The sequence below is a fragment of the Panthera onca genome, chromosome A1 (genome assembly GCF_046562875.1).
Source record: "Panthera onca isolate mPanOnc1 chromosome A1, mPanOnc1 haplotype 2, whole genome shotgun sequence".
NCBI classification, from domain to species: domain Eukaryota; kingdom Metazoa; phylum Chordata; class Mammalia; order Carnivora; family Felidae; genus Panthera; species Panthera onca.
The window spans coordinates 170740765-170755851 of NC_138339.1; the positions used below are offsets into that span (position 1 = coordinate 170740765).

Sequence of the window (15087 nt, forward strand, 5' to 3'; positions counted from 1 at the left end):
GCTCTGTCATTGTCCATTTTCTTCATGTTTTCCTTTCTGCTGAACCCAAAGTATTAGACGGGTTGTGAGCAGGACAGCAGCAGCAGGGTCCGGGGAAAAGCCAGTCCAGTTCTTCCTACCTCCATGGTATGGACCAACCACAGGTTATTTTAAGAGGAGGGCTGGTTTCTGTCACTTTGAGAAGTGCTGGGTGGCATAGGCTGTGGGATAATGTTTTTTTTACAGCTATGTTTTGTGGGTCCTTAGACTGTGAAAGTATTCATTACAGGAATTTATTTTATCGTCTTTACTGAAACTTAAGTAAAAATAAGTGTGTTTGCTATAATAAGTGAAAATATCCAAAGTTATATAGAGTTAATCTTTCCCCTTCATCCTCCACCCCGACACCCAGAGAGCACTAGTGTTACTAACCTGTTGTAATTCCCCTGGCGTCAAACCGATTGCTCGTGGAAACATACACACATATATAGCGTTTGTAGTTTTTTAAAAAATATGTTCGTGATATATATACATGACTCTGAAACTTGTTCCATGACTTAAAAGTATCTTGTAGATGTCCCTCTGGGGCTGTAGAGGGTCTAGTTTACTCATTTTTCATAGCTGCGTGGTATTACAGATATGGATATTATGCACTTTATTTAACATCTCCATATTCATGAACATTTTGGGTTATTTTCCTTTTTTTAGTCTGTACAATCTGTGCACAGTAAACAACGTGACTTCTTTACAAAATACTTGTGTTCTAGGGATGTTCCCCAAAGTGGGACCACTGGGTCAGAGGTTATTGTGTTTTTAATGCTTTAAATATTGCCAGGTTGCTTCCCCAAAAAGTTGGAACAACTGACATTTCCATTTCTCTGTGTCCTCACCAGAGGAGTGAAGATGGTATTTCCCTGCTTTAATTTGTGTTTTGCTGCTTAGTGGTGAGATTTTCCTACTATCATATATTTGGGTTTCTTCTTCTCTGACTTGCATGCTCATATTCTTTGCCTCTTTTCTTTTCTTTTCTTTTCTTTCTTTCTTTCTTTTTTTTTTTTTTTTTACTTTTTTTATGTCTTTATTTTGAGAGAGAGACAGAGAGTGCAAGTGGGGGGAGGGGCAGAGAGAGGGAGAGACACACAATCCGAAGCAGGCTCCAGGCTCTGAGCTATCAGCACAGAGCCCGACGTGGGAGCTCGAACTTACAGACTGTGAGATCGTGACCTGAGCTGAAGGCCGATGCTTTTAACCAACTAAGCCATGCAGGTGCCCCCTTTTTTTCTTTTCTAATAGTTGAAGGCCAGACAGCCTCAGTTAGAAGTCAGGCTTCTATTGAATGTGTTGAGGTCTTAGGCAAAGTATTAATTCCTTGTGCCTTAGTGTCTCCTCTTTTAAACAAGGAAAATACTAGGACCCACCTCCTATCGTGGTATAAGATTTAAATGTGCACTTAGGATAATAGCATAGAAATGTTGGCTGTTGTCCATAAAAATTTGCTTTTATCATTATGATACTTCCAGATATTTGTTATTCCCTGACTCTAGGGCAAAGCCCTGCCCTTCCCAAGCCACGTTTTCTTTCTGCCTAGGTTTTACTTGGTAATTCCTTCAAATACCATTTGTTAGGCATCCCCTCTGTTTAATGCATCGTAGGCCACGGAAGGAATGGGGGAAGGAGCTGAGTTTGCTTTTAATCAGCATCATCACAGCTGTCAATGTATGTAAGGTAGACTGTAAGCTTTTAGGTTATTTTTACATCTAAAGGTGTCGCTTCTTTCCCATTAAATGGTTTCTCTAGTGAAGAATATATCCCCTGGATATTAGTGGCAACATCAGGATGCTTTGAGTCTCTTTTGGCTCGTTGTTGATTTTTTTTTCTTTTAATGTGTCTGCATCCCTGGTTGTCCTCTGATTATACAGACCTCCTAGCAGTCGTCCGTGCCGTGTTCATTTCTCATCTTGTCTCATAGTCAGTGTGAGACAACAAGCGTCTTTCAAAAAGGCACCAGGGATTGTATCTACATTAAGAATCCGTTGCTCTGCGGTGGTGTCTGAGATCACAGGCCTTGCCTTTGTTGAAGGACTCCAGAGGAAATTCAGAAGTAGAATGCATTACTGTTGGTGGTGGCTTACAGCACCTGGTACTGATGTTTTTGTTGGGAAACATCATGGTTTGGGCACAAAGTAAAGCAAATTCTCTTGGGTACAGTTAAGTATACTCCACACGCCACAGGTTCTGGCTCTTGTGATGTGAAAAAATAGGAACGGTGACAGGTAAGATGGAGTTAAAAAGTTGTCCCATCCCCCATAGGGCATCAGCTCAAATCACACGATTTGCAGGAGTGTTCCTTACCCCCAGAAGCCTTAAAGCTCCCATAGAGAACGGCGAGATAAACCTTGTTGTGCAGAGAGACTTTAGCCATCATCTTATTCAACATTTTTACTCAGAAATGAAAGTGGAGTCCAGAGAGGCTACGCGGCTTGCTCACATTTACATAACTAGTGAACGAGTGGACTAGAACTAGAATACAGTTTCTTAGTGTTCTGGTGGTCATTTCATTTTGCCAGAGAAAGATGGTTTTTAAGTAGAGTTATGATAGAGTTTGGGTCATTGCTAAGAACCAACCTGTTACAACAATCGCATGGCTGAGAATATTAGGAAGATGTTCAGTCTTATTAGTGGTGATCTAGAAATGTAATAGACCGTGTTTAGCCACCAGCAGAGATGGTAAGTCACCCCTTCCACTGTGGCTGTCACTGCCCACATCACATGCTGAGATGTGAGTCGGTCTGTGGGGAAAGAACAGATGAGAGAGGACCCTCCATTCTGACTCTATAGACTTAACCATGGAGATTGAGAGTCATAAGAATGGATACAAATTTAGAGGAACCAAGCACGAAAAATAATGTGGTTGGCAATGACTTCCACCTTGTGAATGTCTTAGAAGCTTCTTTCTGTTCCCAAATTCCTCTTCTCCAGCCCCTTTGTCTGTCTCCCTCCATGGCTTCTCTTCTTGCCATCCCTTCAGTGTTGGGGCCCCAGGGTTTCTTTTTACAGACCCCTTCACATTTTCCCCCAGGGAATTTCAACTACTCTCAAGGCTCCTCTGTCCCCACCTCTAGACTGATGTTCTCCAAGTCTGTAATTTCAGCCTTCCTCCCTACCTCGTGCTCAAGTTCCATCTCTCTGTCCACAGGCATCTCCACACTCCACTTTATCACCCTCTCCACAAACCTATCTCAACTAATGGGTTCACTGGACAGCAGGCTACCCACATGGGGACTGTGGGCTCTGTGATGGACTCTGCTGTGGGATGGGAGGCAGGTGTGATAAAGAGCCCATGTGGGTCTTCCCCTTAACCCACCTCCTCAGCCCTACCCAAGGGGTTCTTCTAAAATGCAGAACTGGTTATTTTGTTCCCTTGCTTAAAATAGTGCCGGGTGTTTTTGGCTTCTGAAGGAAATCCACAGTCCCTAACACACAAATCCCAGCTTCATTTCTCTCTACTTTTCCCGTCATGCCCAATGAATGACTTGATCATTGCTCAAGTGTGACTATACCTTTGTACCTGCAGTACCTCCTCCCAGAACTCCCTTCTCCCCTTTTCTGCCAAATGTTTTTGTAAGGCAAGGTGGGTCTTCTTCTGGGAACTCTTTTCCGACTGCCACCTCCTGGTCCAGGTTAGTGATCACTGTGCCTTACACTTTCTTTGCCATTCTTACCACCTGTTTATATTGTCTTCGCTAGTATTCCTTGGGTGTAGAGGCTTTGTTTCATTCACGTGTGTGTCCCTGGTGCCTGACACATACTGGGTGCTCAGTAAATATCTATTGACTAGACCAGCAATGCTGCCTCCTGCCTGCCACAAACACCAATGGCAATCCTTCAAGATCTGCCATAGGTTCTCTGGCCCACCATTGCAGACCTATTCCTTTCTCTTCCTGGGCTTCTACCTCAATCTTAGATGGACTCAAAATTCTCCTTACCATCTGGGCTCATTTCCCACTCAGCGTCTGTCTGTGCTGTGTGTCCTTTTCATTCAGCCCCAAATATTCATGTTTTCTTACTTTTTGCTGTTCTACTCCTGCATTCATAGCCCGTCCCCTCTTCCATCACTTTATGAAACCTTTCTTGAAAGTAATGGTTAATTATTTTCTTTTGCGTTCTTTGACTGCTTTTGACCCTGAAGTTGACTGTAGTTTCATAAGGGCAGGATTAGGTCTTCTTTTCCCCCGTGGCACTCTGGTGTGCTACCTCCTTTGATGGTCTCACCTTGTTCAACATGCAGTTGACTCTCCAGGATGACAGGAGAGTTGTCTGGCAGCCTGGATCTTCAGGATGGGACAAACATGTTTGGACACCTCTGTAAGAAGAGGTTTGTTTTTTTTTTTTTTTTACTGTAATTTTTATTTTTTGTTTATCTTGTTATCAGAGTACCAGAGAAGCTGAAATCAAACTGAAAAGTGAAAGCAGAGTTAAGCTTTTTTACTTGGACCCAGATGCCCAGGTATGAACTATTTTAATGTTTACATTTTTAAACTAAGTCGGGGAAAGAAAACAGACAGATGATACGTTTGTTTTATTTCTGTATTTGCTTGTTTGTTTACTTTGGACTGGTAAGCAACATAACAACAATACAGAACATTCAGGGGAAAAGGAAAAATAAAAAATAACCATAATCTCATCCCCATTACCACTTCCATTGTGAGTGTTCCATATTTACTAGACTGTGGAAAACTGAGGGATTTACCCAAAGACACTCTCAATCCATAGAGAGCATATAATTTACCCCATAGAAAGACCATCAGACAATAATAAGCATCACTGAAGATGCCCAGTTGGCAGTGGTATTTCCTGACTCACCCAAGGTGCATGTGATCCACATCTGTGCCCTCAAAATCCACACTTGGTGTGGTGGGGCAGGGGTGGGGGTGGGGGGCCCAGGGCAGCTGGGAGGGGATGAAGGTTCTGCTGTATTTTCTCCCATATTTTTCCCCTTTTCATTTGTGATCTTTTTTATAGAACTTCTTTACCCCATTTACTTTAATAATAAATGTCTTTTTTGCTTTACAGATTTCATAACCATGTATATGTTTTTGCTTTTTTGACAATTTTTTGTTGTGATAAAATATACATAACATAAATTTACCATTTTAACCATTTTTAAGTGTGCAGTTCAGTGGCATTAAGTACGTTCACGATGTTGCATAACCATCACCACCACCCATTCCAGAACTTTTTCATCATCCCAAGCAGAAACTCTAGCCACTAAACACTTACTTCCCATTCCTCCCTCCCCTCATTCCCTGGTGACCTCCATTGTCCCTGTCTTTATCAATTTGCCTGCTCTAGGAACCACATTTATGTGAAACAATATATATCCTTTTGTGTCTGGCTTATTGCACTCAGCATGATGTTTTCAAGGTCCATCCATGTTGTAGCATGTGTCAAAATTTCCTTGCTTTTTATGGCTGAATAATATTCCACTGTATGTATATACCAGATTTTGTTTGTTTATTTAGTTGTTGATGGACACTTGAGGTATTCCTAACCATAATTTTTAAGCTTGGCATAATAATCCATGGAGTAGATATACCATCATTTATTTGACCACTGTTATAAACTATATAAACTTATAAAATAGTAGCACTATTGTGAGTTAAGTGAGTTTAGCCTTTTCGTATTTTATGGAGTTTCCTCAGGATACATTTATTATATGTTTGTTTTAATGTGAACATAATATATTTATGTATTTACATTTTCTTTTAAAGAAGCTTGACTTCACATCAGCTGAACCAGAAGTGAAGCCATTTGAAGAGAAATTTGGAAAAAGAATTCTCGTCAAGTGCAATGATTTATCTTTCAATTTGCAATGCTGTGTTGCAGAAAATGAAGAAGGACCCACTACAAATGTAATTTTCCTCTTAAAAAAGTATTTTAAGAAATTGAGATTGCAGATGTACCAGTTGCAATGCAGTCTGGACAGAAAATCCTAGTCTCTGATCAGAGAAGTGCAGTGTTTAGATCAGGATGCGGAGGGTTGTTTAGCCTCAGGGACAGGATATTTGTGACAAATGAAAGGGGTGGAGACTTCTTTCTCTTGAGCTATCATAAATAGGTTTTGTAATTTCTTCTTCGATAGCAGCATTCTCTTTTCCAGACAGTTTGAGCTGTAGTGACGGTCTAGATTGATTTTTTGTTTTTTGTTTTTTGTTCAGGTCGAGCCTTTCTTTGTCACTCTATCCCTGTTTGACATAAAATACAACCGAAAGATTTCTGCCGATTTCCACGTGGACCTGAACCATTTCTCCGTGAGGCAGATGCTGGCCACCACGTCCCCAGCTCTGGTGAACGGTGGCAGGAAGAGCTCACCTGCCCTTCAGGACATCCTTCACGAAGCTGCCATGCAGTATCCGAAGCAGGTGGGAGACAGAGCCCAGCAGTCGTCCCTACTGAGACTTATCTTGCACCTGCTGTGTGAATGCATAATGAGACTCCGCAGCACGCAGCTAGGGGAAATGAGACTGTTGGTTATATCGACAGCATATATAAGCAGGCAGGAAAGGCAAGCTGAGAGAAGAAGAAGCAGTATTTGATTTCTCATTTTTTTTTTTCTAAACTTTCTGCTAGTTGCCCACCCCCCTGACCAAATTGCCTTTTTGATCAGATGATAAACTAGCGATAAAGCACTGAGTGCCTCTGAATAGCGTGTTTTAGCACTCTTTGTTGCTTCAGAACGTTTCATGTTCAGGGGATTTGTTTAACGTGGGTGTGAATTTTACTCACTACAGAAAATCTTTTGTTCCCTAGGGAATATTTTCGGTCACGTGTCCTCATCCTGATATATTTCTGGTGGCTAGAATTGAAAAAGTGCTTCAGGGGAGCATCACACACGGTGCCGAGCCATACATGAAAAGTTCAGACTCTTCTAAGGTATGAGTGACTTTTATGCTTTATGATGATAAACATCAATTCAATAAAAGGGCCCTCTGTGAAAATAGAAACGCTTAAAGAAATCAGAGTTAAGCCTTATGTATTCAGCGAGATGTATTTATACTTTTTATATTTTAAAATATGTGCACTCTTCACATAGATTTACTCCTAACCTCATGTGTCCAATTTTCATTGAAAAGTAGTCCTGTATGTAAATAAAATCCTTCATTTGTCTAGACAATCCTAACATCCTAATATAATTGGCAAAACTGGAATTATGAGCTTAACAGTAAACTTTCTATCATTAAAAAGGACATATATTCTATTCAAATAGAGTGCATTCCACTTGTTGACGTGTCTCTCAGGTTCTGGAATTATCTTTGGGTCCATTTACACTTAAGTGTGAGGCTGGAGACTAGGGGATGGTCTGACCAGTGAGGTCAGTGCTTCAGGTGCCCTGTTTGGTCACACGGGGCAGGTCATGGTGGCAGAGGTGACCTTGGGTAGAAGAGGGAAGGGAAACATACAAGCCGTCTGGTGTGTTTCCCTTACTTTGGCATAGTGCCCACTACTTGGGGAGTGCCTTGGTGGACACACACAGATGTGAATGTTAGAGGTTATCTAGTCAAGAGCTCTTCTCAGGCATCAGAAAACTGAGGTTTACTAAGGTTTAGTTACCTGCTCAGTGCTCTACAGCTAGAGTGACCAGAGGCACCTGACTGTCACTTTCCAGCACGTTGAGCTACCTGGTAGAGTGAGCTAATAGAGTTCTGTCTCTGCTGGCTTTACAGTATTTGTAAGTGCTCGTCTGGGAGATGGCCCTGATACACTGACAAGGACTGGTCAGCAGCAGGAGGGGACACCTCCAAAGGCTCTAAGGGACATTTCCTGAGCTGAATCAGAGCTTCCCCTCATGCTGTCTGTGGCCGGCCATACATCACAGGTGTGTCCACGAGCTGCAGGGTGGTTGTTAAAGAATAGGTTGTAGGAGTCAGAGACCTGGGTGCTGAGTGCCTAGGTACTTTGGAGAAGTCATGTCACCTCTCTGGGCTCTGGTGTCCCATCTATTGTTGAAGGATGATATTGCTACCTGCCCCACCTCCTCTCAGGAACAGCGCTGAGATCAGATAATATACAAGACATTGCTGGGTGCCTGCATGGCTCAGTCGGTTGAGCGTCTGACTTGAGCTCAGGTGATGATCTCATGGTTCACAGGTTTGAGCCCCAAGTCAGGCTCTATATTAACAGCCCAGAGACTGGAGCCTGAGTTGGATTTTGGGTCTCCCTCTCTCTCTGCCCCTCCCCCATTCATGTTCTGTCTCTCTGTCTCAAAAATAAAAATAAAACATAAAAAAATTTTTTAAATATACAAGACATTGCCAGGGATGCTGCAAATCACTGACACATGTAGGACAATGTTATCATCTATCCCAGCCCCAGCCAGGGGAGAACCCATAGCCCCAGGCACACTGCCTCCAACAGTATGCCTTTCTGGCTGATAACAGCTGGGTCAAGTTTGGTCTCTGGAGAAGAAGCGATTTTATTTTTTAAATCAAGTTTGTAAAACCTTAGATAAGAAGCTCTTTCAGCTCTTCAGTGTTTTGATTAATAATCAATGAAGGCCCAGGATGAGATCGGCTCCCCTGACTGTGATACGTTTCCAGGGCCTAAATGCACCGTCTTTGCTCTTCTGCCTGCCACATGCACGGTTTGGAATTTGGCAGCTCGTGATGGTGCAAAATCACATTTCACTTTGGGCTAGACTTGATGCTCTCCTCCACACTTCCCAGTGGCCGCCGAGCATCTGTGGAAGTCGGCTCTTCCCTCCTTACGTGTGGGATGCACAGCTCAGCCACGTGTATGTTACTCCATACGTTCACACTTCCAAAGTAATAAATTAAGGCAGAGATTAACCTTTTTATATCAGAATAGGTTTTATATCTCTCTGCTCTCAAGCATGTTGTATCAGAATAGAACTTTTGGCAGAGATATTACCGAAGGATGATTTTCTCATGCATGTCAGAATTGTTTCTTTCCTGTTTTCCAAGATGGTCTAGAACATCATTTAGAGTAAATTTTGTCTTGGAGGAAGAAACTCTTATAAGAAGTCTCTGTAGGTGTAGATCATGAATAGATTAAAAAAGAGGAAGAAAGAAAGAAAAGGGGCGGGGGAGACCAAAGACAAAATTGAGTTTTTCAGTCTTACATACCTTATGTTCCCTGTGCACCCTCAGTAAGTCTGTGGGCTCGGACCCTGTTCGCCGCAGGAAACCGTGAAACTTATTTGAAATCTGGGTTTTAGTTTTAAGTTTTATGCAAATATTGTGTTTTACTCCACAGTATAGTCATTATTGTTAGAAATCTAAAAATGATAGTTTCTATCTGAAAATAGAAGGTAGGCCATTTTACCCTGTGACTGTGTGCCCCCAGTGCCCACAGGATCATGCCCTTCCGGAAGAAGAAATGAAGGAACTGGAGGAGCTCCTGACACGTTTCGGTCAAGACATGTTTCTAATTCATTCGTGAGGGTAGCAATTCTCACAGCATGACTGTGGTAGAATCATAATGTCTGGTAACTGGAAGGGATAGTGAAAAGTACTGTGGCTCACGCCCTTCATTTCTCAGGTGGGGAAAATGGAGCCCAGAGGGGGTTAATGGCCTAGACTCACACCGCTGGTTTCAGTTTGACCGAGAGACAAACAACTCTATCATCTCAGTTTTCGCAAACCTGATGCGCACAGGTCACCGAAGGTCTGGTCAGAAGGCAGGTTCTGACCCAGGGGGTCTGGGGTGGGGCCCGAGACTCTGCATTCCTGATAAGCTCCCAGGTGCTGCTGATGCTGCCGCTCTGACGCACATTGGTTCACAGGCGCTGGATCACAGTTCCCAAAACTGGTTGACTTTGGTGTGCTTCAGTAATGTAAAAGGCCCTCGAACATACCACTCTAACTGAATCAAACTTTTTATCGGGAGCCGTGCAGGATCCCGGTACAAGCACATTCGGGGCACTTGTCCTCCGCTGTAGCGGTAGGGGTACAGTTGATTGATAGACATGTCATGCTCACATCTTAGGCCAAAGCGGATCTGCTTCACTGTGCACTATGGGCTTCATAAGTCAAGCCACAACAAATGAAAATTCATCATCAAGAAGTGAAAATAGCAGTAATTTATACCTAGAAAGTAAGAATATAACTAACAGTTGAAAACCCTGGCCTAACTTAAGTCAGCACCTATATAATGTCTTACAGAACGAGTATCTATCCCCCAAATTGTGGGAATCTGCATGAGCTGGAACACATTAGGAGCTATGCTGGCTTAGCATTTTCGTTAGTATTCTCATTTAAACTTTAAGTATTGCCATATATTTTGGCACGAATACCAAGAATTAACAATTGTTAATAACCCAGTGGACTTATAAGTAGCCCTTAGTCATAAAGAACTATGAAAGCCTATGAAATGTCATGCTTGCGGTCTATGAAAGCAACGTTTTAGAAAAGAAAAGACTTAACATTTTGGAAACGGTCCTCATTCTATATTCTTTGAAAGTCACTGCCATAAAGATTGCATTAAACAGAATACTCTGCACCTAGTGTAAGTCCGGCCAGATTTCCTTACAGTGACCCGTGCTTTTCCATGCATCTGATACTAGGGTAGGAGCTTGTTTAATGAACGTGTGATGACGGCTCTTTAGATCATAATTCTGTCAGTGGGGTACAGCACCTCATATCTTGATTCTCGTATCTTCAAGGTTGCTCAGAAGGTGCTGAAGAATGCCAAGCAGGCTTGCCAAAGACTAGGACAGTACAGAATGCCATTTGCATGGGCAGCAAGGTAACGACAATATCTTTTATGCCTCTGATGTAGCTAGAGATACACGGTTATAGATAGATAGACAGACTGACTCATCTCTTTTGTCTTTATTGCCCAGAGGCAAAGAGGATTTAAATGTGTAAAGTTAAAACATAAGTAAGCCCCCTATGTGAATAATCTTTCGTTAGAATCACAGACGGGGAAGATGCTGGCTGGGAGAGCCGTGCGGGGGCCGGTAGGACGGACGGGAGCTCTTGTTGCAGAGCTGCTGTTCTGGCCACGTGTCCCAAGCCCAGCTTGGACAGCGGCCCGGTGGGGGGGCCTGCACATCACCCTTGTTTGTGAGCTCTGCTTCCTAAGCATCTGACTGTGGATGTTGTTGCCTAAGCACGAGCCATTTGCTGGAAATGTTCTCTGTGTAAATTGAGTTAGTTGTGTTCATCGGCGTAAATGTCTTCCATGTTTTCAGATAATGAAATTTCTGTTAGTACAGCCAATGGAATAATAATTAGGCTTCACATAGAAACCAAAGTTAAGCTGTGGATTTATTTTCATCTTTTGGAAGCTCAGTTTAGAACTGTTGTTTGGCTATTTCAGAACGTTGTTTAAGGATGCATCTGGAAACCTTGACAAAAATGCCAGATTCTCTGCTCTGTACAGGCAAGACAGCAATAAGCTCTCCAATGACGACATGCTCAAGTTACTTGCGGACTTTCGGAAGTGAGTCTCAAAGTGTTACTTATTTGCACACCTGAAAAACAGAAGGTGTTTTCTGTGGGGGGAGGGGCGGGAGGGCATCGGGCTCCACTCAAACATCATAGGGGCTGTTGGGTGAGCATGGAACTTTACCTTGAGTCCTTGGGAGGGAAGAGAAGGTCTAACATTGAAGAGTGTCCTGGTTAATTTGAATGACATTTTCAGTGGTGCTGTGAGGGCAGGGTGAGGATAGAGATGGGCCTAGGGAGGAAGGAGACAGTTGAGGAACCTTTGGCAAGAGATGGGAAAGGACGCAGCAAAGGCAGTGCAAGTGGAAATGGGAGGAAGGGACTAATTCAGGTCACATCGGGGAAGCACCTGTACTCTGCCTCGGGTTCCTGATTGGGAGAAGGATGGGAGGAGAGAGAAGTGGGTGGTAGTCTCGGATAAGCAACCTCCCAGTTTCTGACCTGCACAGTGGAGTGACTCATGTACCGTTAACTGGATGATGGAAGGGAAGAACAATAACTTACATCGTACTTACTGTTTACCACCATTGTTCCAAATGCTTTACCTGTGTTAACAATTGTATTTGTTTCCTAGGGCCGCCATAACAAAGTACCATAAACTAGGGGGCTTAAAACAATGGAAATTTATTCTCTCACAATTTTGGAGGCTAGATGTCCAAAACCAAGATATTGGTGGGGTCATCCTTGCTCCAGAATCTCAAGGGGAGGGTCCTTCCTTATTTCCTCCAGCTTCCCGTGGCTCCAGGCATTCCTTGGGCTTATGGCGGCATCGCTCTAGTCTCTGTTTCTGGCTTCACACGGCCACCTTCCTGTGTGTTTCTGTTCAAATATTCTTCTTATAAAAGAACTTGTCAGGTTGGATTAGGGCCAACCCCAGTGACCTCGTCTTCCCTTGATTGCATCTGCAAAGACCCTATTTCCAAATAAAGACACATCCATAGGTACCAGGGATTAGGACTTTAACATATGTGTTTGGGAACACCATCCAGCCCACAGCAACGTGGTAAAGAGAGGGAACGCACTGGCGGGGTCGTTCTGACTGAGAACCTGCTCCTATCACCGTGCTGTTGCGGTGTTCCATCTTGATGGTCCACTTCCGAACTCACACAACTGATTGCCTTTGCTAGGGACATGGGCTTTAGAGCTTTTCTGGGAAAATTCTGGGAATGAGAAAGAACTGAGGCTATTAGAAGGTAATGAAATGAAAATCATGGGGACGCCTGGGCGACTCCGTCAGTTGGGTGTCCAACTCTTGATTTCGGCACAGGTCATGATCTCACAGTTTGTGAAATCAAGCCCCTCTTCGGGTTCTGCACTAATAGCACAGAGCCTGCTTAGGATTCTCTCTTTCTTCTCTCTGCCTCTTCTCCTCTCTTTCTCTCAAAATAAATGTTAAAAAAAGAAAAGAAATTAAAAAAGAAAGAAAAAAAAAGAATGGTGAAGAACCAGCCACTATTCTATACCATAGGAAACCTTAGTCTTGTTTTTTTATTTGGGAAAAAAAACACATATCAAAGTAACAATGTCACTTGGCTTAGAACTCAGGACTGGCGGTTTAGCTTTTGGTTCATTTTTACTTTTACTTCTCTCTCTTCTGATTTTTCAGCATTCTTATTAGAGCCATAATTAACATCTCTAAAAAACCTTTACTTACTGATAGTAGTATATTGTCATCTGTAACGTGTTTACATACAGTAACTATTGTCATGTTTCACCCTTGCTTATAGAATAAAAACTCATTTTACTCTGTTTTGTTTTTTGAAAACTCCAGTCGCCTTTAGTTAAATAGATTACAATTTTCCTGCACTAGCCCACCATGCAGTTCTTAGTAATCATGATGTGGGTCCAAACGTAATCACTTAGGACGGGGTACACACTATATTGTTAAGGAGGAGAAAGTATATCTGTATGACCTCATTTTTTTAAAAATATATGAAATTTATTGTCAAATTGGTTTCCATACAACACCCAGTGCTCATCCCAACAGGTGCCCTCCTCAATACCCATCACCCATCCTCCCACCCCCATCAGCTCTCAGTTTGTTCTCAGTTTTTAAGAGTCTCTTATGCTTTGGCTCTCTCCCACTCTAACCTCTTTTTTTTGTTTTCCTTCCCCTCCCCCATGGGTTCCTGTTTAGTTTCTCAGGATCCACCTAAGAGTGAACACATGTGGTATTTGTCTTTCTCTGTATGGCTTATTTCACTTAGCATAACACTCTCCAGTTCCATCCAAGTTGCTACAAAGGACCGTATTTCATTCTTTCTCATTGCCACGTAGTATTCCATTGTGTATATAAACTACAATTTCTTTATCCATTCATCAGTTGATGGACATTTAGTCTCTTTCCATAATTTGCTATTGTTGAGAGCGCTGCTATAAACATTGGGGTAGAAGTGCCCCTATGCATCAGCACTCCTGTATCCCTTGGGTAAATTCCTAGCAGTGCTACTGCTGGGTCATAGGGTAGGTCTATTTTTAATTTTTTGAGGAACCTCCACATTGTTTTCCAGAGCAGCTGCACCAGTTTGCATTCCCACCAACAGTGCAAGAGGGTTCCTGTTTCTCCACATCCTCTCCAGCATCTATAGTCACCTGATTTGTTCATTTTATCCACTCTGACTGGCATGAGGTGATAATCTCAGTGTGGTTTTGATTTGTATTTCCCTGATGAGGATGTGACGTTGAGCATCTTTTCATGTGCCTGTTGGCCATCTGGATGTCTTCTTTAGAGAAGTGTCTATTCATGTTTTCTGCCCATTTCTTCACTGGATTATTTGTTTTTCGGGTGTGGAGTTTGGTGAGCTCTTTATAGATTTTGGATACTAGCCCTTTGTCCGAAATGTCATTTGCAAATATCTTTTCCCATTCCGTTGGTTGCCTTTTAGTTTTGTTGGTTGTTTCTTTTGCTGTGCAGAAGCTTTTTATCTTCGTAAGGTCCCAGTAGTTCATTTTTGCTTTCAGTTCCCTTGCCTTTGGGGATGTGTCAAGTAAGAAATTGCTATGGCTGAGGTGTATGACCTCATTTTTGAGAAGAAAACATTTTATATGCTTTTTGTGTGTAAATGAAGAAATGGATAGGCAAACAGCTAGCCATGTAGAAAGATAGTCATCAAATAGCCATGTCGGGTGTATACCAAAATGGTGGGCATGGTTGTCTCTGAGGGCTAGGTGTATGGATGACTTTTAACTTATACTTGATAGCTTTCCATGATTTTATGTGGACTTTTTTTTTTTTTAACCAACATTTACTTTCATATTCTGACAAACAAACAATGAGGTTTTCTACATGTGGCGGTGGTTGGAAGCCCTGTCTTGGAAGTTGTGTGCCAGGCAGGCTAGCTGGAGACTGCTCTGGCTGGGGTGGGTCTTTGGTGGCAGCCCCAGCTTACTGTTCTGTTCCTCAGCGGAGGTGAAGGGTAGGCTCTACAGGGTCTTTAATGAAAAAGTGATCTGAGTGGAGAGCCGATGGCCAGGAGAAGCACAAGCCTTCGCTGCTTCAGAGCACAGCGGTAGCCTCCCCAGCATACTGGGCTTTCATGAGTGTGCTCAGTAGGAAGGATCTTGTGGGAGGAGCGTGTTCTAGAGGGCCAGCCAGAGAAACCCACCAATAGGGATGTGATGCTGTCAGCCTCAGAAGATG

General features: G+C 42.8%; 1 protein-coding gene across 21 annotated transcripts in view; it reads left to right on the top strand.

Annotated features, from left to right (window-relative positions):
- The window catches only part of DOCK9 (dedicator of cytokinesis 9), a 290719-nt gene that overhangs the window by 174669 nt on the left and 100963 nt on the right, over window positions 1-15087 (top strand). For 20 of the 21 annotated variants that reach the window (XM_060636782.3, XM_060636789.3, XM_060636803.3 and 17 more), the window contains exons 10-15: window positions 4412-4486; window positions 5751-5891; window positions 6198-6401; window positions 6790-6912; window positions 10661-10743; window positions 11320-11442. In XM_060636782.3, coding sequence (XP_060492765.2) covers window positions 4412-4486; window positions 5751-5891; window positions 6198-6401; window positions 6790-6912; window positions 10661-10743; window positions 11320-11442 — 749 coding nt within the window. The remainder of the gene's footprint in view (window positions 1-4411; window positions 4487-5750; window positions 5892-6197; window positions 6402-6789; window positions 6913-10660; window positions 10744-11319; window positions 11443-15087) is intronic. The other variant, XM_060636781.3, reaches the window with a different exon arrangement.